General features: G+C 38.7%; 2 protein-coding genes across 13 annotated transcripts in view; one reads left to right on the top strand and one right to left on the bottom strand.

Annotated features, from left to right (window-relative positions):
- Positions 1-23856, top strand: part of LOC128733985 (PTB domain-containing adapter protein ced-6) — a 100893-nt gene that overhangs the window by 2032 nt on the left and 75005 nt on the right. The window lies entirely within an intron of this gene.
- LOC128736630 (integumentary mucin C.1-like) lies at positions 21098-22677 on the bottom strand. The gene is made up of 2 exons (XM_053831118.1): positions 22535-22677; positions 21098-22472 (listed from the first exon to the last, which is right to left on the bottom strand). The coding sequence occupies exons 1-2, from the start codon at positions 22675-22677 to the stop codon at positions 21098-21100; spliced, it is 1518 nt and encodes a 505-aa protein (XP_053687093.1).

Here is a 23856-nt window from a genome sequence, read left to right as displayed (position 1 = left end):
CTATATGTAGTGGCGAAAATTGAGATCATTTTCAAATTTTTACTTTAAAAAACATAAACTACATAAATTTCAAAAAATTCTATTTAAAAAATCCGGTGTCTGTTGCAGATTTTTTGTGTTTATAGTATAAACTTATAAAATTAAGTGAAAAAATTATGTAAACGTTTACAATTCATGGATTGAAAATTCCAAGGTTCAAGCTATTATGTTTTTGAAAATTTTTATTTTTTATTGAACTTCAAGGATAGTTTAATTTTAAAATAATTTTTACAAAGATTTTTAGTCGTCCAAAAAATTGTCTAAGGGTCATTCGACGTCAAGTGTCCGAGTGCCATGTAATCATTCTTCTCGGATTTGAACCAAATTTTGTCAGATTGTTCGTTTCAGGTCAGTAAGAAAAAATCCTAAGTATGGTGCCATTTGGACGTTCCCTCGATTAATGGGAGCACCTCCACTTTTAATGAAAGGACACGTTTTTGTCAAATCCTTTTTTCTTTTGCTTGTATCTTTAAAAACTTTATTATCTGCGGTATATATGCTTTCACAATAACACAAAGTGTTTTTACATTGCTAAGAGAGTCAGTGCTTCAAGAAAATGTATTTTACTCTTGATTATTCATGAAAAATCGGTGGTTCATTGTTTCAAATCGCTGGTTATGAGCGATTCTTATGTAAAAAAAATCTGAGGAATACGATGGAATTGAAATTTTGAAAATCAAATTGTACTCATTGAGAGAAAAATGCAAATTTAGTTTTTAAATCGAATTTAAAAATATTTGGCAGCACTGCCGCTAAAAACTAGTATTTTTATCGGATTCCTTTGACAATTTCCTTTGGAAACATCATAAAATAGTCTTTCTAAACCTAGTATTTCCAGAGATATAAGTAAAAGAAAATAAAAGGATTTGACCAAAAACGCGTCTTTTCATTAAACATGGAGGCCCCCCATTAATCGAGGGAACGTTCAATCGGCACCGAACTTATGATTTTTTCCTGCTGACCTAAAACGAATAATCTGACAAAATTTGATTCAAATCCGCGAAGGTCGATTACAAGTTTGTATTTTTTCTCGGTCACTTAACGTGGAATGACCCCTATACATTTTACTAGGGTCAAAAATTTATGTTAAAAAATTAAATAATAAAAATTTTGAAAAGAAACTTTCTGTTTCTGAGTAGTGCTAGAAAAATTAACGAGGGACCACGCAGTATAGATTTTATACAGAAGACGGGGCGCGTGGCTCCAACTTAGCTCCATCAGTGTATTTGAAATTGGACTTTAAAGGGGATTTAAATTAGATCGGAAATCGCACTTGAAATTAGACTTGCAATTGGGCTTGAAATCCGACCTACAGTCGAATTTGAAACTTCCAAGTTGCGCATGAATTAAATTTAAAATCGGAGTTGAAACTGATCTTGATTCTAGGCTTGAAGTTGGACACAAAATCGGATTTAAAATTTTACTTGAAACTGAACTTGAAATTTGACTTAAATTGAATTTATTTAAATTGAATTTAGAAAATTAGATTTAAAATTAACTTGGTTTAAAATAGGAGTTGAAATTGGATTTAATATTTGTCTTGAAATTGGAAGGATTTCACTTGGTTGTTATTATAGACCCGTTAATTACTTATTCGGGTCTTGTTGAAAGCATTTAGGATCGGTAACGGCCAGCGATGCATCAACTTTCCAGCTTCGCGAGGCTTGGTGATCAGAAGCACTTTCTTTCTCCGGATAAGGCATGGAGATAAGGGGATGAGGGAGATAAGGCGTGTAAGGCAAAGAGCGGAAGATTAGGTAAGGGAGGGTCATTGAAGCAGCACTTATTAAGTTTGTATAACGTTCCTCTTTATCCAAGTTGGGCGGATATATTACATTATAAACAATGCTTGGTGAAGAGTTTATGCAAAAGTTGAAATGTTTTCTATTAGATTTGTATGCATAGCAGGAAACGTTACCGGTATTGGTTCGGTTTACCATATTATATATATCAAGTTATACTAGCAAAATGGGAAATTTCATTATCATCGATTGACCACTTATACCGTGCTGCAGAAATTATACTTTTAGTGTATGATATTACATGAAAACAATCCTTTTGTTGTAAATTAATTTTTACTCACAACATTCACGATATACAGTGGTATTCCGATTATATCTACACCTGATTTAATCTACACCCGATTTTAGGTACCCCCGATTTTGTCTACCATTTGTACCCGTTTATATCTACCTTTTTTTAAATTGTCATTTCAGCCATGCGACATAAAAATTTGGAAGATTTCATGAATTTATGCATAACAGAGAATATTCCTTTTCATTTTATAGTTAGCTATATGGCTTTTGTAGTATGTAGTGATACACAAAATGGGTATAAAAATGCTAGAGTCAAATACGCAAAGTAACATTCATAGGCCAGGCTTACCTGGCCGTGTGGCTCAGCCGTTTGCCCAAAATCGCAGTTTTGAAATCAGGCAGCCGGGAACCACACAGCATCACACCTCCTTAGCTACTTAATAGAGCATTACCGGGTATGGCCGCGTGGAGGCGCTAGGTAGGGGCTTGAGATGGCAAGAGCAATGTTGGCCGCTTTGTTGTTTGCCTTCCCCATTTCATACCCAGTAACATCCATGTATTTTGTAATGCTTATTTTTAATATTTCATATTAAAATTCTGTGTTTTCATTCCTTTGTGAGATTTTTCTATATCGTAACGCTAACGGGCTACGCCGTCTCCGCTAGAAACTATGGTTTATCAACCTTTCTTTCCTTAAAAATTCTTAACTTTTGGACCATTGAACCGATTTTAATAATTTTCTTACCAAATGAAAGGCATTTTAATGAGCTTAACAGAAAAAAACCTTAAACTGACGTTCAACGTTTTTTTATGATTGCCAATACATTTTTTGTAAGAGCCTTGAGCCTCTTTAATATTTAAGATATTCGTTATGTTTTCATTATACTTTCAATTGCAAGCTAGTTGTTTACATAAGATCAAAAAACAGATAGGTAACATTTTTAGTTTTTGAGTTACTCTTTTTTTAAGAAACAAAGTTGCGAAAATGCAATGGACACGCATGGTGTTCTATTTTAGAAACGCATTTCTATGTCAAAAATACCCCTTTTATTATCAAGTAAAACAAAGACTATGCGTCTCCATTGTATTCTCCACAATTTATAAAAACTTAGTGTTTCTTTAGTGAAAACACAAAAAGCGAAAGTTTTCAATTTTTTAACGATAATAAAAAACTTTCCGTTTCAGTCCAATGCTTTTTCTGAAAAGCTCATTAAAATACTTTCCATTTGGTATTGAAATAATTTAAATTGGTTCAGTGGTTCAAAAGTTATGAGTTTTTACAGAGAGAAAGATGAAAAAATGGATATTTTTGGGACCACACTGACTCAGAAAAGAGAACCCTAAGTGCCAAATAAAAATACGAGTTTAGAATTTACTACAAAGGAATAAGTACACAAATTTTGTTCATAAAATTGCTGAGTTGATATGCATTATTGCTAATGGTTGTAATGAATAAAATGAGTCCAACGCGTAAAATTACACTGAAATAATACATAATTGAAGAAAATGATCAATATGAACAATATTTTTTGTTCATTTAATAAATTTTAGAGCAATTTATTTTTTTCCAAATTTGTCTACTTCCCAAATATATCTACCAAAAATTTTCGGATGGGTAGATAAAATCGGAAAACCACTGTATTCCGGATTTTGTATTTTCTTATTATGGAGTAAATTTGTTTTTTGTGCAGAACGATCATTGTAACAACTGGGAAAAATAATATGCAAACTGTGAAAAACAATTGACTGTCCAGGTGGGATGCAAAAACACTTTTGAGGACAGAACCGGACAAATGGAAATAAAGCAGGAAGATTGAGAAAGGGGTGAGTTCGTAGTGCCACTGGCGAAAGTTCGACTGTTCATAACTAGGAAGATTCGAAGGGTTATTCCAAGGGAGATGGCGTAAGGCATAGCGAACCAATTTTCTTCTTTAAAAGTTAATTTTCAATCGAGCAGAACTCCTAGGTCTTTCACACATGTTTCCCTTAAGATTGACTTAAGGATATTTCAGAGACTTTGTAATCACAGCACACAATTGATTTCTTGCATGTAAAAGAAATGCAGGAGCACTCGGATAAAAACTCGAATTTCGTGAATTAAATTTGTCTGTTGCAATTTTATCGTGGACACCCTTTAAATCCCACAAATTATATTTATGCCCCCGATTTTTCAAGCCAATTGAGGGTGATAAAAACTTTGGAAATAATTTGCAATGGCCTTTAAAAAAAAGTGTGGCAATATTCTATTTTAGTTCAATAAACTTTTGGCTGCTATTTTACTAAAAGGAAAATTTTAATGAATGTTCCGGAACAACTCGTAACTTCGTGGGTTCCGTATATCACTTAGAGGGTTAACTATTGTATGTCCTAAAACTTTAAGAAAACAACACGATCGCATCGTTCGAAAACAGACACTGAGGAAGCCTGCAAGTCGTAGGCGAAATACGTATCTGTCGTGAATAAAATACATATAGTAGAATTAAATTGGATAAGTTTTCTTATTTTTTATTTTTAGACGATCGTATTTGTTTAAACTTCGAGTTTGGCCCCAATTAACTTCGTATATTTCTTATTCGTGGCACCGCGTTATAGAAATATTGTGGTATACTTTAAATCTGCGTTATACAAATGCCAACTTTATAAAAGGGCGTAACTGCAAATTGTACTGAGACCGAGTGATGGTTTTATTTCTCTATGTTAGCCTAACAGAAAATAACTTACTCGGTTTGTTTACATTTTGCAGTTACGCTCTTTTGAAAATTTGGTGCCGAAATTTGCCAGGTAACTGATTAAATCCATTTCAGTAACTTCCGAAGTCCGCCTTTATGTGCGTCTCATCATTCACAAGAATTTGGTCTGTTGAATTTGGTAAGCACTTCATTGTAAAACTCTTGAACACGGACTCTGGTTACTTACTTAGCCGAGAGCCGGATTGTTTCTTGCCGTATCAAGAATTCCTCTAAACTGTACTAACCCAGGACTTACTCGTCGCCAATTTGTTACGCATCTGGACACAAGCAACTGGGCTTCAACCTGGTCCAGCCATCTAGCACGTTGGACCCATCTATTCCTGGTACCGGTGGGGTTCTTGAAGAGAATGGATTTCACTGCACAGTCGTCCAGCATCCTTGCGACGTGGCCGGCCCACCGTAGTCTCCCAACATTCGCTAGGTGTACGATGGGAATCTCCAAGCAGTGCCTGTAGCTCGTGATTCATATGCCTCCGCCACTCTCCGCTTTCCGTTTGTACTCCGCCAAAAACAGTCCAAAATTTCTTTCGGTCAAGTGCAAATGCACTTATGTCGTCCGTAAGCAAAGTTACTATCTCAAGTCTGTAGATGACTATCGGTCTGAGCATTTTGAACATCGTCAGCTTTGTGCGGCGGTGTATGCTCCTTGATCGAAGCGTCTTGCGGAAAGAAAAGTAGGCCCGACTTCCAGCTTGAATGCGTCCTTGAACCTCCTTACTCGTAGCGTTATCGGCGGTGCCCATAGATCTCAAATATATGGGGCCCTATTCTCACAGTCACCTCACCTAAATTTTATAGGTGAGGTGACAATTTGCGATTCTAGCGTCACTTGGGTGACTCCGCTCGCCTGAGTGACTGTACAATCAAATAGGGCATGCAAGGTGAGGTGAGGGTGACTGTGCGAATATGGCGCGTGAAAGAAGCGAGGTGAGGTGCGGTGACCGTGACGTGAGGTGATTGTCCGTGGGAGGCGAACGTGGTTTTATCTAGAACACCTACATATCATATATTTGCTTTTTGACGCATTGATTTGTTACTTAAAGCCTCTGTTCTTAGTCTGACGTTGATTCCCTTCGCCATCCCAAATGTTTCTAGTAATGATGTCATAGTCGTCTTCGAAGGCTAGGAGTTGGCTACTTTTGTCGAAGATCATTCCTCTCGTTTCGATTCCCCGCTTGCAGGAACACACCTTCAATGGCGATGTTAAATAGCATACAGGACAGCCCATCCCTTTGCCGCAACCTTTGTGCGATTCGAAAAGACTAGAGAGCGACTCCGAAACAGGGACGTAGCACATCACTAGCTTCAGGGTAGATTTGATCAATCGCGTAAGTTTTTTCATTTTTGTGCATTATCTACCATGGCTGTTCACGCTCGACTGTATCGTATGCTGCCCTGAAATCCACGAAAATTTGATGTGTTGAACTACCGACATTTCTGGAGTCGGAGAGTAAAAATTTGATCCGTAGTAGCACGGGTCCCCAAAAATCCCATCTGATACAGCCCTACAAACTCTTTTGTTTTTGGGCTATTGTTGGAATCCGATAGGAATAAGGCGTAGGCACATTCGTCAACCCGATGGTGATTGACAATTGCTACCGGGCTGACACATTTGTATTGAATTTACCTAGATCAAAAGAGGTCTCGATTTTAATCTAAATGGGGGGGGGGGGGGAATATCGATTCTGGTAATATAGATGACACGCATTTGTTACTAACAATTTTGGAATCTCATTGTATCGCCGGGACATGATTAGTTTTTCAACAAATTTCTATTGTGGCCCATACTACGGTCCATAAAATGGCAGATAAGTTAAGGAATAAGTTTATTCTCACTTCGATCATATTCTTTAATAGGCCATGTTTTGATTAACCAAGTTAGTTTTCTCGTCTTGCCGAGAGCATATTGGTCTGTGTATTACAAAGAGATTAATAACTATATTCACAGATGACCTACATAATCAAACAAATCACGTTATAACTAAGTCGTAGTTAAACATAAAGGCGTACCGATCTTTGCGACCCATCGAACAAAGTTCCAATATCGTGTTACACCGCAAAACCCGATCAGCAGCGATTGTCCCCGGCTCCGTCGCGTCGTCGTCGTCGTAGTCGGTTAGCAATTATTATTGTATTCAGATGAGTCGTCTCACCCATCAGTAACTGTCGAACCAGTCCCGCAATTCTATATATCTCAGCCGGGGGAAAACGGTGGAAGATCGGTAGGTACCTTGTTTGGCAACAAAATGGTGACGCAATGGCGTGAAGCTAGAGCGTTATAATACCTACTACCTATACTACACCTATACAACAACGGTGACACACGAGCGATTGTTGATAGTTTGCCAAGGTCAATGCCGACAAACGTTGGATCGACGACGCGATATCACTCTTGAAAACAAGTTTGTCGACGTTTAAGCAATTATTCTAAACCGTTGCAGCCGAGACTACTGCAGCCCGCCTGGCTATAACTGGTGTTGGTCACTGCAGAGGAATAATGCAGCGTTGGAAAAGATTGATAAGATAAAAAAACTCGAGTCGGAGATCCCGGAGTCCATAAAATCAGTTGAAGTTAGCACTCGGTATATATCGGATGTCAGTTTCAACAATAATGGACAACAGGAGTGACTCAGTTTGGGTTGGTATATGTTCAGCAGTCATAAAAAGCAACTCAAATCAAAATTTGTACCTAATTGTTATTATTGGTGATTTACAGTGGAGGGTCTAATGATCAGTCTTCTCAAACATATGAAAAACTATAACTTAACACAGTTGCAATGAAATTGCAACCACAGTCGCTATGCTAGTTTAGAGTTTCAGATTGCGACACTTAAATGTGGTGTTCAATCAGGCAATATTAGTTGCGATTAGGTTTTAATGGTGATGCCTTCGCAGCACAGTATGTATGCAAGTTATTTGCGATGGGTAATACTTAGCCGATAATGATTGCTATTAACGCCAAACAGATTTTTACCCTATTCTACCGATCGTCTCACTTTGTGTATAATCAGCTAACTCCACCAACGAGCTGGTTGCTCGTCCAATTCGTTTCGTTGGCACAAATGATGGTGAATTCTTCAGCACTCTGTAAAAATGCAATTGCATGCTGCATTTTACCGCTGAACCGTCAGCTAGCTTTTGCCTGATATTGGTATCAACCAATGCAGGCATGCTGAAACTATTTATAGCAGCCTGAGGTCCGATACCAATTCCGAAGGCATCTCCAAAACGGTATTTTCCCTCTAGTTGCGGTGGCTCCCAGTCGGTAGGTATACAGTGCATCGATCAGTGACCGAATACGGCGGCACTCCTCCGATACTGGTTATCGCTGCCGCAATGATTGATGTATTTTGCACGAGGGTCCGTTTGTGGATCAATCGAATGTTAGCCGAAGCGTAGAGCATGTTTCGCAATGAATATTCATTTTCGAACATGCAGATGTAAACCAGCTTCGGGCTGGAATCGACACGCGCCACTTTGTCTCAAAGTATTGCGATGAAACCTGATACTTTATGGACGAAAGTGGAAACACTATTCCAGGCCTGTAATTTAGAAGCAGTAAACAAACAGTAAATGAACACTGCGAGAATGATCGAAATAGCATTTTATGTAGTCGTTAAGATATACTGTCCACCGTCAAATATCTGTTTGTCTGTGGAAACCATATTTTGCGGTTAGCCGTCTTTACCAGGTCTTTACCATTTTAATCAACGACAGTTGGTAAATATTGATGCGAAATTTCATGTGCATATATTTTCTCGCGGCAACTGCAATAACAGACAATGAATTAAATCAGAGAAAAACACTTTTGTTATTGAACTTTTTTATACTACCTAGTAGTTTTTTTTATACGTAGTAAAACGCGCGACAGTAAGTACGTGAAACTGAACAATAGCGTCGGGTATTGACAACTGCGACAGCGACTCTACTGAGATGAGGTGACTCGCAGCGCGGCTGCCTTGGAGCTAACCGTAAGCCAGTACCAAATCGGTATCGTTCTCTTGACCCGACATGTGCCATTACATAGTACATACGTTTACCTACATCTTGCCAATGCGGTTGCATTTTGTCTCTCACACAATAATGCAGCACGTCACGTCAGATTCCGATACAAATCATTCGTAGCTAGGGCTAGGAATACCAATGATAACCTACTCTCGGGGATGATTTTATCTGACTGGAACGTGACCATTACCGGCCCGGCAGCCTTCAGATATGAATGCATGTTGTTTACTGTTGTTGGTTGTTAATAGGTGGTTGATTTTTTTATTATTTCTCATTTAACACAAGTAAAACATCAACCATTTTATCAATTTTCTGTAATGTAGGTACTACATACTTTTTACTTTATTCTGCAGTCCAGTTTCATTTGTTCTTTGACAGTACTTTGACAGTCAACTCCGACTGTCGCTTACTTCGATCTACCCCGCGAGTGGGAATAGCGAGTGGTTGTGGGTTCTAATCTTAGTAGAATCAAGAGCATTCAATGTCAAGTGACTGTTAAGCATTGGTTTATCCTCGAACCTATTTCAGACGTCCCGAAACTAGCTCAGCCGGAATCAACCAAATATCGAGGCAAAACAGGCTTGGTATAGTAGTAAGGAACAACAAGTTGACACATCTTTCCCTAACATATTTGGAAGCATTATCACTGTTTCGTGGTCGTTAATCTCTTGTCGCACAACGCGTTTCCTCTTCATTGACTGTTTTTCAAACAAACAGATTGCAAGATTCACTGTCGAATATTACAACTTATCTTCCTAATGGAATATCATCTCCGTTAACGAGATGACCATCATCAATCACAATATTCAGCTGTGAGAAACGATTATGGGAGATTGCGTCAAATCGTTGGATCATTTTATTTTATCTGTTTTAGGCACGAAACCGACCGCGAATCTGTAAAATTCAGATTTTCAATCTAATACACCAAAACTATAACTTGATAAGAATTACAGGTGAAACCAGAAGGTTCTAATTGGTCTATTTAGTAATGGAACAAATGTTTTTATGTGTTACAGAGCTTCCAGTGGACGGTTCTGGAACTTTAATACGTTCCAAAACTATTCATTCAAATAGTTTCAGAATACATGAGATAATAGCAATTCCACAATAATTACGTTACGTATGTCAGCCTTGGTACCAGATTTAAAAATTGGTAGCAAGTAAGAAGATTTCCAAACTTCTTGAAAACTTCCTGCTTTCAGCGACATATTAAACAGTTATTGTAACGGAGCAGTGAATTGTTCTGCCAGGCTTTTCAATAATACTGAATAATTTTGTCTGGTCCGGATCCGGATTGAATGTGTGCAGGTTCTGTAGTGCAGTGTAAATTTCATGTTCAGATATGTGGTCAGATGTACTTTTTGAGCGTTCAGGAAAATAGGAGAAATAATCTCGGTCGCGGTCTGTTTTTACAAATGTAGTGTATTCTTCATCCAAAAAATTTGCAAAGAGATTGCATATTTCGATATTATTTTGTCCTATTTGCCTGTCGAGATGCATTGTATGTTGTTAGTGCTTAAGTTCGCTTTTGCGTAATTAAAGAAATTCTTAGGGCAAGATTTGACTTCATTTTCGACTTTACGATTATATTCTTTATGTGAATTTTTGCATACTAGACCCACACCCATGTCATTGATATTATCATAACTTCAACAATTATGAACGAATTTTTACAAGACCAGTGACATTTGATTCGTGATTGTTTCTAGTTTTGATCCATTAAACTATTTGGCCACTAAACGAAATACGGTTCTCGGAATATCAAAATTCCGATGGGATATCTGGAATGCCTAAAGAACTAGTTGTATTGCAATTAGTAAAAAAAATATCAGTCATGCGGGTATCAACATTCTAGAAATTTATAAAGTGGACTTCTTTCGTATACAGAGATGCAACAAACATTCTAACTTTACTTACTTCCAGCAACCGCTAAAAATATATGGTTCTTAACTAGCTTTTCATGCACACAATCTATACCTATAAAAATGGATTTCTGTCTGTCTGTCGGAATGTTCCTTATAGAATCAAAAACTACTGAACCAATCGGCGTGAAAATTTGCAAGTAGAGGTTTTTGGGGCCAGGAAAGGTTTTAGTGATGGTTAGAGGTCCCTCCCCCACTAAGAGGGGGGGCTCCCATACAAATGAAACACATATTTCTGCATAACTCGAGAACTAATCAAGCAAATAGAACAAAATTTGGCATGTGGGTGTTTTTGGTAACAAGAATTTATTCTATGGTAAATTGGGACCCCTCCCCACTTTAAGAGGGGGGATCCTATACAAATGAAATACAAATTTCCTCATAACTCGAGAACTAATAAAGTAAATGGAACAAAATTTGGAATGTGAAAGTTTTCGAGGGCAAGAATATTTTTTATGGTGCATTAGGATCCCTCCCCACTTTAAGAGGGGGGGCTCCTGTACCAATGAAATACAAATTTCCTCATAACTCAAGAACTAATCAAGCAATTGGAACAAAATTGAGCATGTGGGTGTTTTTGGAGACAAATTTTTTTCTATGATGAATTAGGACACCTCTCCACTTTAAGAGGGGGGCTTCTACACAAATGAAATACAAATTTCCTCATAACTCGAGAACCAATCAAGCAAATAGAACCAAATTTGGCATGTGGAGGTTTTTGGAGGCAAAAATAATTTCTATGGTGAATTAGGACACCTCCCCACTTTAAGAGGGGGGGCTTCTACACACATGAAATGCAAATTTCCTCTTATCTCGAGAACTAATCAAGCGAATGGAACCAAATTTGGAATGTGGGAGTTTTAGATGGCAGAAATTTTTTCTATGGTGAATTGTGACCCCTCCCCTGTTTAGGAGGGGGGGGTCCCATACAAATGAAACTCAAATTTCCTTATAACTTGAGAACTAATCAAGCAAATGAAACCAAATTTGGCATGTGGGAGATTTTGGAGTCTTAAATTTATTTTATGATAGTTAGAGACCTCTCACCCCTGTGGTAGGGGGATATGGACTCTCATAGAAATGAAACAGAATTTTTTGCGAAACTCAAAAACTAATCGAACTCGAGAAATTCGAGACTCTTCCATAAACCTTAAGTCAATAATAAGACCACAAAAGCTATCTATAGTAACACTAGATGATTCAGGACGAGACGGCCGCGAGTGTTGCCGGTGACCCGCCGTCGGAAGCACCACCCACTGGGGTAAGGCAACTGCCCACAGAAATCACTACTGTCTAGGTTTATTTGTTTTCCTAGGTCTACCTGGGTTTCCTGGAACGAGCGACAGCGAGTAAGGAGAGGATCACGAAATAGTACTTTCCACAAAAAAGTTTTCCGTGAAATGGTACATTCCGCTTAAGGTTTTTCGCAAAATGATATTCGGCGAAACGTTGTACAATCATGCCGAATATTACTATCCGCTTTCTGGCTATGCAATGAGGGGACAGGGGAGTTGTTTTCTACTTTACTGTGAGGAAAAATTGCAAATTTGTATATTAAATCACCCATTCCTGGTAACTAATAAGCATTAACATAAGCAGCAAATCAGCGTATCTGGCATTTTATACTGCACGTTGTTGTATATTAGCTTTTTGACTGCATAGGTGTTGTAAATTGGCTTCCAAAATTGTATTCAAATTCTACGTGTCGGTAATTAGCTGTAAATTAGCATTGTCAGCACTATAGGAAGGTTATCAGTAAAGTAGCTGTATATTTTGCCAAAATAGCATTTAAGTAGCATTTAAGGCGACTTAAATGCTTATTGGCCTACATTTGAATAGCATTGGTGATGCTTATTGGTTACCTGGGATGCTTTAATAGTTACGTAACTGCCAAAATGAATCATCTAAGGTTGAACTCCTCAGAAACATGCAAAACTCAGAACAAAGATCATCCGAGATTCATGATTTATGTACAACACAGGTTAATTTGTGGCAATACGAAGTTTGTCGGGTCAGCTAGTATCATATAAAATCCAGTTTTAGCTTATAAAAGCTCCCTTAAGTCTAATCAGATCTGGTCTGCGTCGCCAATCAAGGTAATTGCTGTTATAAACCACATTATTCCGCTATAGAGCCGCGCACATCCTCACAGCAAGGGTTAGGTTAAGTAAGCTGGAAGCGCACTGTTGATTGGACGCAGTTGTCTAACATGATTTTTAATATTATATTTTAATCGAAATATGATTTGCTTCGTTAACAGTCTCCATTTTATGGGATAATATAGTCAATAATTTGTTGTAGTTCGCCTCCATCGAAAACGTGACGCTAAGGTTCTTAAGAACAATGAAACATATTATAAATTGTTTATAAATGATCTTTAATATGGATCTGTTCGTGACAAGCTTTTGTTACTACAATTATTCCTTGTATAAAACAAGGGGGGGCTCCGTAGCCGCAAGGTGCTTTGTGTGCTTTGACATAAGAGTGGTCGTGGGTTCGAATCTTAGTAGAATCAGGCCATTCGACGTCAAGTGACTTTATGATTTGAGTGGGTTTATTCTCAAGCTCCTCATTACTTTTTCTTCATTCTGAGTTCTATATTACCCCGATGAGGCCTCTTGATAGTGCAAAACTCATTCTTATAGTTTAAGTGTTCTGGTTAGAGGAACACCTTGAGTCCTCGCCAGGGACAATTATAATATGGTACAAGAGGACCCGGCGCGCGTTGCTACGCCATTCTAAAAAGGGGGTACATGCATAATCCTGAAGATTTGATTAATTGTAATCTTGCAACCAAGAGCTTTCTTTTTGACAACCCAAGATATTCTAAATCATGCCGCAAATTTCTAATCCAACGCGTCAGAATTTGTGACTCGAGCAGCAAGTCCAACGTTACGATTTGGGTTTTATTACCAACCCTTAAAATGGTAATGTTGGCAAAATCGTAATAAAATATCAGTGCAGTTCGATTGAAATCAGTTGAAAACTGGTCAGAAACCATAAACTTAATGTAATCTCAACATTATTTTCTTCATATTTTCATTTCAACAATGTATTTTCTCTTCAATTTTGTTTTTAAAATAAGTACTTACTTAAAAAAATAAGTATTTTACTTTTATTTAATTTGACCCATTATCTAGGCTTCACCGATTTATTCTTAACAATTTTGTTCCAAATTTATATTATATTTTAGTATGGACGGCAACACTCGCGACTTCGATTACTTTTTGAATATTGCAAAAAATTCTGTTTAATTTGTATGAGAGCCCACCCCCCTTCCAGAGGGGAGAGGAATCTCAATACGCCATAGAAAAAAAATTTGCCTCCAGTAACCCCAAATTCATTTGCTTGATTAATAGTCGAGTTATGGGGAAATTTGTGTTTTATTTGTATGGGCCCCCCTCTTAGAAGAAGGAGGTTTCTCAATCTACCATAGAAAAAAAATTCTACCTCCAGAAACCTTCACATGCCAAATTTGGTTCCATTTGCTTGCTTAGTTCCCGAGTTATAAAGAAATTTGTGTTTCATTTGTATGGGAGCCCCCTTCTAGAGGGGGAGGGGTCTCAAACAACCATAGAAAAAAATCCTGTCTTTAGAAACCCCCACATGCCAAATTTGATTCTACTTGCTTGATTAACAGTCAATTTATGAGAAAATTTTGATTTTATTTGTATGGGAACCCCCCCTCTTAGAGGAAGGAGGGTTCTCAATCTACCATAGAAAAAATTTCTGCCTCTAAAATCCTTCACATGCTAAATTTAGTTCTATTTGCTTAATTAGTTCCCGAGTTATAAAGAAATTTGTGTTTCATTTGTATAGGAGCCCCCCCTTCTAGAGGAGGAGGGGTTTCAAACAATCGTAGAAAAAAATCCTGTCTTTAGAAACCCTCACATGCCAAATTTGGTTCAATTTGCTTGATTAATAGTCAAGTTATGAGGAAATTTTCGTTTTATTTGTTTGGGAGCCCCCCCCCCCCCTCTTAGAGGAAGGAGAGTTCTCAATCTTCCATAGAAAAAAATTCTGCCTCCAAAAACCTTCATATGCCAAATTTGGTTCCATTTGCTTGATTAGTTCCCGAGTTATAAAGAAATTTGTGTTTCATTTGTATGGGAGCCCCCTTCTAGAGGGGGAGGGGTCTCAAACAACCATAGAAAAAAATCCTGTCTTTAGAAACCCCCACATGACAAATTTGGTTCTACTTGCTTGATTAATAGTCAAGTTATGAGAAAATTTTGATTTTATTTGTATGAGAGCCCCCCCTCTTAGAGGAAGGAGGGTTCTCAATCTACCATAGAAAAAATTTCTGCCTCCAAAATCCTTCACATGCTAAATTTGGTTCCATTTGCTTAATTAGTTCCCGAGTTATAAAGAAATTCGTGTTTCATGTGTATGGGAGCCCCCCCTTCTAAAGAAGAAGGGGTCTCAAACAACCAAAGAAAAAAATCCTGTCTTTAGAAACCCCCACATGCCAAATTTGGTTCCATTTGCTTGATAATTAGTCAAGTTATGAGGAAATTTGTGTTTTATTTGTATGGAAGCCCCCCCTCTTAGAGGAAGCAAGGGTCTCAATCCACCATAGAAAAAAAATCTGCCACTAAAAACCTTTATGTGCAAAATTTGGTTCCATTTGCTTCATTAGTTTCTGAGTTATGCAGAAATTTGTGTTTCATTTGTATGGGAGCCCCCCGTTCTAATGGGGGGAGGGGCCTCAAACCATGCTAACAACATTCCTCACATCATACGCAATGTGTATGCCAAGTTTCATCAAAATCCGTCGAGTGGTTTGCGAGTCTATACCGGACACACGAACAGCATTTCATTTTTATATATATAGATACTGATCGCAGTGATAAGTCCATACAGGGAAAAATGTAAAACAAATCGAAAATGTTCGCTTTATCGTGTTTTAAATGTGTGGGAACTAAAGAGACTCCAGATTTTTATATTTTTTTTCTGTAAGGCTCAGATTTAGTCAAAACCAATGTTAATCATCTCACAGCTTATACGGGTCTACACCTGAGTTTAAAACGACTGTTTTGATCGATATCATATTTGATTGTGTTATCAATGTTTTGAGACTTTGAGTAATTCGAATAGCCGCGACAGCAGAGCTGTGTTTGCAAATGAATAATTTACGGTGTTGTTTCGCGAACGGTAAATGACTCACTTCAACGCAAAATATAGATTTCGGAGGTAATTAATTAAGTATGACACGTTTGATTGCAGCTGAACGCTATCCGCACAACTGCACAACTGTCGATGCGACCGATGATTGCAATATAAAGTGTGTTGTTGAATTTTCAATCCATCAGCACCGTCAGCAGTTCGGCAATGTCGCACCGGCAGGTGGCTTATGGTTTTGTGGTACATTACGAAACCAACAGTGCTGCAGTTAATTTTGCGGCTTGCTCCATCATCATAGGCAGTGCATAGGCACACTAGTTTGTGCGAGGCCTTCAAAAGCGACTGGTCTTCCCGCACCATCGCAGCTCAGATACTTCCTTTCAAATTCTGCCGAGAAGGAACAGCGGCAAACATTTAAAACAGTTCCATTTCTGTTGGTAGCTTTTTGCTGAGAAGTGAAGGGAATTGCCATTGATTTAATTGCAAAAGCACCAATGAACCAATTAAATTGTTCACACCAGTGACTGCGCCGAACCGGGTACAGATGGTGAACCGGCGCGAACGAGGATTTGGTGCTGAAGTTTTAAATTTCTCTTGCAGTGACACTATGACTCATATTCCCCGGTGCCGGTGACTCTATTATGCAAGAAACGGCAGCAAAAACCGAAATGAATGTTTATCTTTGTTTTGTTCCGTTAGTCCCCGTCCCCGGTATATCACCTGCTGCTTTGGATCTGGCTTTGGAAATGCTTGTTCGTTCCGTGGGCGGTGACTCAAGATTAGCCCGTTTTCTTCTTGGGTGACCGTAAATTTTTACCGTTGGTTCATTGCAACGAAGCAAGAAATTTAAACAAGCTTGAACAAAAGATGAGCATGCATCTTTTAAATGTCGACATGCTTATTGTAATCGATAAGGTTAACGCAAAGCAGATTTCCCAAAACCTGCAAATCCAATTGCAAAAATATAGTTTATTTTGAATATTCGTATTTTTGCGTTTTTTATGATGTAAACACAAAAGCAGCCCCACTTTTTATTTTTTTTGGCAATTTACATTTTTGCCAATATTTACATTTTTTACATAAAAATATCAAAAATTCAAAATACTGCATTTTTCTGTTTTTACGATATAATTCTTTTCTAAAAATCGTTGAGATCGGTTCAGTGGTTCAAAAGTTATGAATATCTAAATTAAGATCTAAAGGCAAAAATGTCCAAAAGGTATAAGTCTCGGGACCACCCTAACTCAGAAGGGAGTTCTCTAAATGTCTAAAAATTCGAGTCTAAACTTTCTCAAAAAGGAGGTACATAATTCTTAAACAAAATTGGAGCATTTTTAAATGTCGGTGTATCGTGATTTTATTGCATTACCGTATGTATATATAATATAACATGCGTCACTCTGCTTATCGGTGTTTTAGTCTGCCCGATTGGGATGACACTAACGACAGAATATAACTAGAGCATGAATAAAGTATGTCAATGAAAAATTTCGCAGCTTCACTCAATAATTAAACCTACAAGTGTTGCTTTTATTTTAAGATCAAAAGTTAAGTATTGAAAAGTTAAATTTCATCACAAATGCTGTGAAAATATATGGAGAATTCAATAAAGGCCGGTAAGTTTTCGGTTTACCGTTTGTTTCACTTCGCGGCTTACATCGTTGTCACATGTACTGTACATGTACGAGCGTACCAAGGTATATGAATTCGTCAACTATTTCATAACGTTCCCCATCCACTTCCTCCTCGGCTCTTATGTCGTTTGAACTCACGCATTCCCTACCAGAAACCATGTACTTCCTTTTGGCGGTGTTAATGGTAAGTCCCAATCTCGCTGCTTCCCGTTTAGAAAGCCTCAAGGCCTCTTCCACTGCTCTACAGTTAATTCATCCGCAAAACCAAGAAGCATGTGAGATTTCGTGATGATAGTCCAGCTCGAATTCGCACGAATCAGCGTAGTTAGTTTCGTCGAAAAACCATGTTCTAGCATTCTCAAATGAGCATCTGACACAGTTCATTTCGTTCGACTGAATCGTACGCCGCCTTAAAGTCCACAAGCAGATAATAAGTCTGCAAGTTGTACTCCCGGAACTCCTTGTCCTTTTTTGAAAATTGGGTAAATGAGGCCATCCAACCACTCCTCCGGCATTTGTTCTTCCTCCCAAATCCTGACGATGATCCGGTGAACAACTTCGTAATGCCGCTAGCTCCCCGCTTTTAGAAGATCAGCCGGGATATCGTCCTTCCCAGCAATCATGCATGTTTCCTGTTTTCAAAAAAGGGGATAAACGTGACGAACTACCGAATCATAACCTCTTTGCATTATTTGCAGCATGCCGACACTATATAAGCACGACGCAATATGGTTTTTATCCGGCACTTTTAGTGGAAACTAGTCTGGTGGACTTTGTATCATGTTGCGCAAGGAACATGAGTAACAAAGCTCAAGTAGAGGCGATTTACATGGACCTATAACCACTATTCTGTTTTGCAAGTAAGGCAAATTCGGCTGCTCAGAAAGTTCCTGCAAATGGTTGAAATCATACCTCGCATAAAGGCAGCTATATGTGCAAATTAGTAATTAGTAAATTAGCGTCACACAAGGTAGCAATCTGAGGTCACTACTCTTCATTTTATAAATAAACGACGCGGCCTTGTTCTTTTAAGTCGAGGAGATAGACTGTTCTTTGCGGACGGCTTACAAATCTTTCGAGAAATCCGACTCGTTGAGGATTACAGAGACTTTCAGGATTTTTTAGATATTTTCAGTCACTCGACGACGCATTCTAGTCTAGCCTGAAATCAAGCCTATTTTCTGTCCACAAGACGCTTCGATCAAGGAGCATACGCCGCCACACAAATCCTGACAATCTACAAAACGCTAATCAGACCGGTTGTCCTCTACGGACTTGAGACAGTAACTTTGCTTACAGAAGACATAGATGTACTTGCCATATTTGACCGAAAGGTCTTGCGGACTATTTTTGGCTGAGTACAAACGGAAAGCGGAGAGTGGCGGAGGCGTATGAATCACGAACTACAGCCACTGCTAATCACTACAGTTTCACCGGAAAAACACGTGAATTATGTACAATGGTAAAACCATGGGTATAACATTTTGAAATGATCTAATGTTTACATCAACTCCTCGAAAAAGCCACGTGAATTTCAAATAGCATTACATTTCATAAATAGCTATTGATCAAACATGTAAAACCAGTGAAATATAGTAACTTATACCTTAATTCCATGTGATTACTACAGGATATGATCTAATCGTGAAACACGCGGATTTGCAATGCCAAAGTATTGACTATTATGTTGACTGCAAGTTTGCTGGAAAACATAGTTGCTGTACGTGTTTTCCATTTGAAAAATTTCATTTTCCGTTAAGTCAAAGGGAAAATTTTTGATACACAAATGATTGGTATATGGAACAAAATTATCAATCCAGCTTTCCACGAGCGATAATGGCGGATATTGGGCACAAGTGGGCACAATCTTTTGACATTCATTGGAGGAGCGTCGAGTTCGCCCTGACGGAGTTACTATGGATACATTCATGATTGTTTGTTGTTCGAGTGTAAAAATGTAAATATTGTTTAATTTTGCAGATCAGCTGAAGTGGAACATAACTAAACGGATTCAAATTTTTATAGTGGTTTGCGGCCATAATTTGCTGAAGACACTGGCTCAGAATACTTTTTCACAATCGTGCGAATTAAACATTCGAAACATTACACATTAACGCAAACATTAACTTCATGTTGGCCGAGCTATTGTCAAGTTTGCTCTCGAACAGGATCTCGACTTGATAAGAAACTTTCCTTTGCGTATTTGGACATTCTCCCTGAAATTTGCGAAAACTGCAAAGCCATAATCCATAAAACTTGTCCGTTCAATTATATTCCTCTTTAGCTGATCTGCAAAATTGAACAATGTTTACATTTTTACACTCGAACAACAAACAATCATGAATGTATCCATAGTAACTCTGTCAGGGCGAACTCGCCGCTCCTCCAATGAATGTCAAAAGATTGTGCCCACTTGTGCCCAATATCCGCCATTATCGCTCGTGGAAAGCTGGATATTTGCACATTGAAATTCATGTGTCAGTTCTTTTCCTAACGCCGTGTCTATTTTTATCGGTGTACGTCCGAGAAAAATATTAAAATCAAAGCATACCATGATGCAGGCCTCTCTAACAGAAAAATCTGATGAAAAGTTCATCGAGCACTTACGGCTGTTGGAAGCTATCTGAAAAATGGTGATAAACTTAACCATATCGAGAAACGTGGAATAAAAAGCAAGCTGTCTCGAAAGGATAAATGGAGAAATTCATAGAATTGCCGAGAACCAGAATAGAACAGCACCACAAAATCGTACAGAATTGAAACTTCGTATCACAGTCACTACACGCCGAGTATAACAAGTTTTGTCAAGCAATGAGAATTTGGAGGGGCGTGGAAAGCTCAAATTGACGGAAGAGCATAAGTAGAATTGCTTTAAATTCACAGCAAAGTAGTCTCTTGGACCGATGAACGGAAGAATGTTATTGGAACGATTTGTGCAATGATCGGATAGTTACAACGAGCAGGAACTTTGGTAGAGTTAAAGGCATGTACTGGGGACGGTTATTCCTTTCGAAGAAAGCTGTCTTTGCCATGGATTACAACGAAAACGAAGTCGGAGAACTACTTAGAAAAACTGGAGATAAGCTTAATTGAGTACGACGAGGCATTGAAGGGTCCAGATTTCAGCAGTATAATGCTGCAAACTACGACTCAAAACTGGCAAAGCAGTTATTTGCTGACATAGAAACCGAAGCTCTAGTTCTAGTGACCAACCAGTTTTCCAGATCGGAATCCGATCGAGAACATCTGGTCAATCCTAGCACGTCGTGTTTACAACAACTGCAAGCAGTTTAAATAGTTAATCCAGATATTATCTACCACTTCTCATGATGAATTTAAAACAATAAAATTTAATTCTGGAGGAAAACGTAAGTGCATGCTTTTTTCGGATTTCTGGGGCTCAAAGCAATACGGCTGCGGTTTTGTTATTCTGTTATAACTCCTTTATAAATTTTTATTTGACACAAAACAGGTCTAAAACCTTGTCATAAATACTGTAATACATCTAACTTTACTTAAGTGGTACATTTTTGCATCTGTTCAAAGACTATTTAACCTAGTAGGTAGTGAGTCCAAGTCATCCTTATTTATTGAACTAAAATTTCCTTTCTTTGGTACGAATTTAGTAACGTTAAGACTCTAGTCGACTCGCAGGTGTCCCAACTGCCGGGCACACAAACGGTGTAGGTTTCGCTGAATATGTAATTCACGTCGCAGGTTGCCACACTTCCGTTTCCAAACAGGCACACAACGTACTGATAGCAAACGTACGGATGGGGCAGAATTGCAATAACAACCCCACGGCACGCTTCTGCTGGATCAAAAGGATCGGCGGTTGTCGTCGGTTCTGTAGTGGTTGTCGTCGTTGTTGGTTCCGTGGTGGTGGTTGTCGTCGTTGGTTCCGTGGTGCTCGTTGTTGTGGTTTCTCCGGTGGTTGTCGTGGTTTCATCGGTAGTTGTGGTTTCTCCGGTGGTTGTCGTGGTTTCATCGGTAGTTGTGGTTTCTCCGGTGGTTGTCGTGGTTTCATCGGTAGTCGTGGTTTCTCCGGTGGTTGTCGTGGTTTCATCGGTAGTTGTGGTTTCTCCGGTGGTTGTCGTGGTTTCATCGGTAGTCGTGGTTTCTCCGGTGGTTGTCGTGGTTTCATCGGTAGTTGTGGTTTCTCCGGTGGTTGTCGTGGTTTCATCGGTAGTTGTGGTTTCTCCGGTGGTTGTCGTGGTTTCATCGGTAGTTGTAGTTTCTCCGGTGGTTGTCGTTGTTGGTTCTGTGGTAGTTGTTGTGGTTTCTTCGGTAGTTGTTGTTGTGGTTTCTCCAGTGGTTGTCGTGGTTTCATCGGTAGTTGTTGTTGTGGTTTCTCCAGTGGTTGTCGTTGTTGGTTCTGTGGTAGTTGTTGTGGTTTCTTCGGTGGTTGTTGTTGTGGTTTCTTCGGTAGTTGTTGTTGTGGTTTCTCCAGTGGTTGTAGTTGTTGGTTCTGCGGTAGTTGTTGTGGTTTCTTCGGTGGTTGTCGTTGTGGTTTCTCCAGTGGTTGTCGTTGTTGGTTCCTCGGTAGTTGTCGTCGTTGGTTCTGCGGTAGTTGTTGTGGTTTCTTCGGTAGTCGTTGTTGTAGTTTCCTCGGTATTTGTTGATGTGGTTTCGTCAGTTGCTGTTTCTTCGGTAGGGTCATCAGTTTGTTGTAAGTTCATTCTTGAATACTCCAAGTTTACGACATATTTCATCACGCACTGTCCATTCACGAAGCGTTCACCAACTTCACACTCCTTTAAATATGGGAAACCATCGACGCATTCGTAGTATGTTGCGAAATCTCTGGTATTCTGAAAACGTTCTCCTTCCACACTACAAACAACACCTTCAACTCGGCAAGAACTTCTCCACGGAGTAACACACGATATGGATTCGACGTCAAAATATGTGCGAGCTGGACACTCGAAAGCCCTTTCCACTCCTTGAACACAAACGTAATATCTGCAATAACAAATGACACATCGCATCAGTTACCTGGTCAAGTTATCCAAAAATGATCCTACCGTGCACAGCTTTCCCGCGTTAAATCTTCCAAATAGAATAATTTGTACTCAACATCATCAACCGGGCATCGATTGCTCTTTGATATGTTAGTACCAATTGCCAGAGTGGCGAGACTAACAACCGAAATTATCAACTTCCACATCTTCGCGGTAAGCGCGTTAAACTTGCTACCGACAAATGACACTCTAGACTGGACCGTATATTTAGAATGGAACTCATATTTAAGAAAAGATTTTAAGTCCGTTTCGGGAATTGATTCTATTGTACTGTGAGTAATACCAGGTGATAGCAGTTATCAGGGCTCTAGATAAAAGATTCGGGTGTTCGTCTGCTGTTATACCGCTATGGGTGATAAGTGGTAACCCGATTTTTAATAAGAAAATAACTTAGAAAAGCTTAAGCCAAGGTCGGATTAATCCTCTTGCGACTTTGAAAAAGTAATTTCAAAATGAGTTGGTGTCATGTTAATACCGTTATCATTTGTCTTTTTTTTTTTTTGTTATCAGAATTTCTATTTGGATATGAGAAATGGCACACTTCTAGTTGACCAATAAACGGATTACCTATGGAAACCCACAAAATTTGTTATCTATCTACCTTCCCAGCAATGAATGGTAGGCGCCTTTTATCGGCACAGCCATCAAAGCCGGTTAATACACGCCAATATGTAAGATTAGATATGACCAATTGCAGAAATGGACGCCCTTCCAAGAAATATTGCACATCAATTTTAAATGATAATTAATTAAGATATAACTGGATTACAACTATTAAGCATCAAGTGCTAGCATGCTCTAGCGCCGCCTAGATGCTAGGTACGATGCTGGTCACATTCTGGCCGTCGTATGTTCGAATCTCAGCTAAACGGTGCTGCTAGAGTCAGTAGAATAGTTGCGCTAGCCCCGTAATTGTCCTGTAATCAGCTTCAACATTAACCCAATTCTAAATGATTCCAGTCAAAGTGGACGCTTGAGGGCCAATATAGTTGTGCTTACCCTTATGCTTTGGTTGTTACTGTTACTGATTGAACCGATTACGAAGAATAGTCATATTTAACGAATGAGTTCATACTCGTTTTCAGATCGCATCTGTTGTATTTTTGGCACTTGAAAATGATGATAGCGGTTATCAACGCAGGCGGAAGAATGTGCTGTTCGTCTAGCTCGTGTAGACATTAGACAGCTAAACATGTAGTTTAATCTATATTGAACTTACCCTAATCGACTGAAAACATTTCGCACGTGGAGTCCTCCAGTTTCTGGGGAGATGTTGAAGAGAACCGTTTTCACTGCACTCACTGTCGTCCGACATTCTTACGACG

This window comes from Sabethes cyaneus, chromosome 2 (assembly GCF_943734655.1).
Source record: "Sabethes cyaneus chromosome 2, idSabCyanKW18_F2, whole genome shotgun sequence".
Lineage (NCBI taxonomy): Eukaryota > Metazoa > Arthropoda > Insecta > Diptera > Culicidae > Sabethes > Sabethes cyaneus.
The sequence above is the reverse complement of the archived record's forward strand: the minus strand, read 5'-3'. Positions and strand labels throughout refer to the sequence as shown.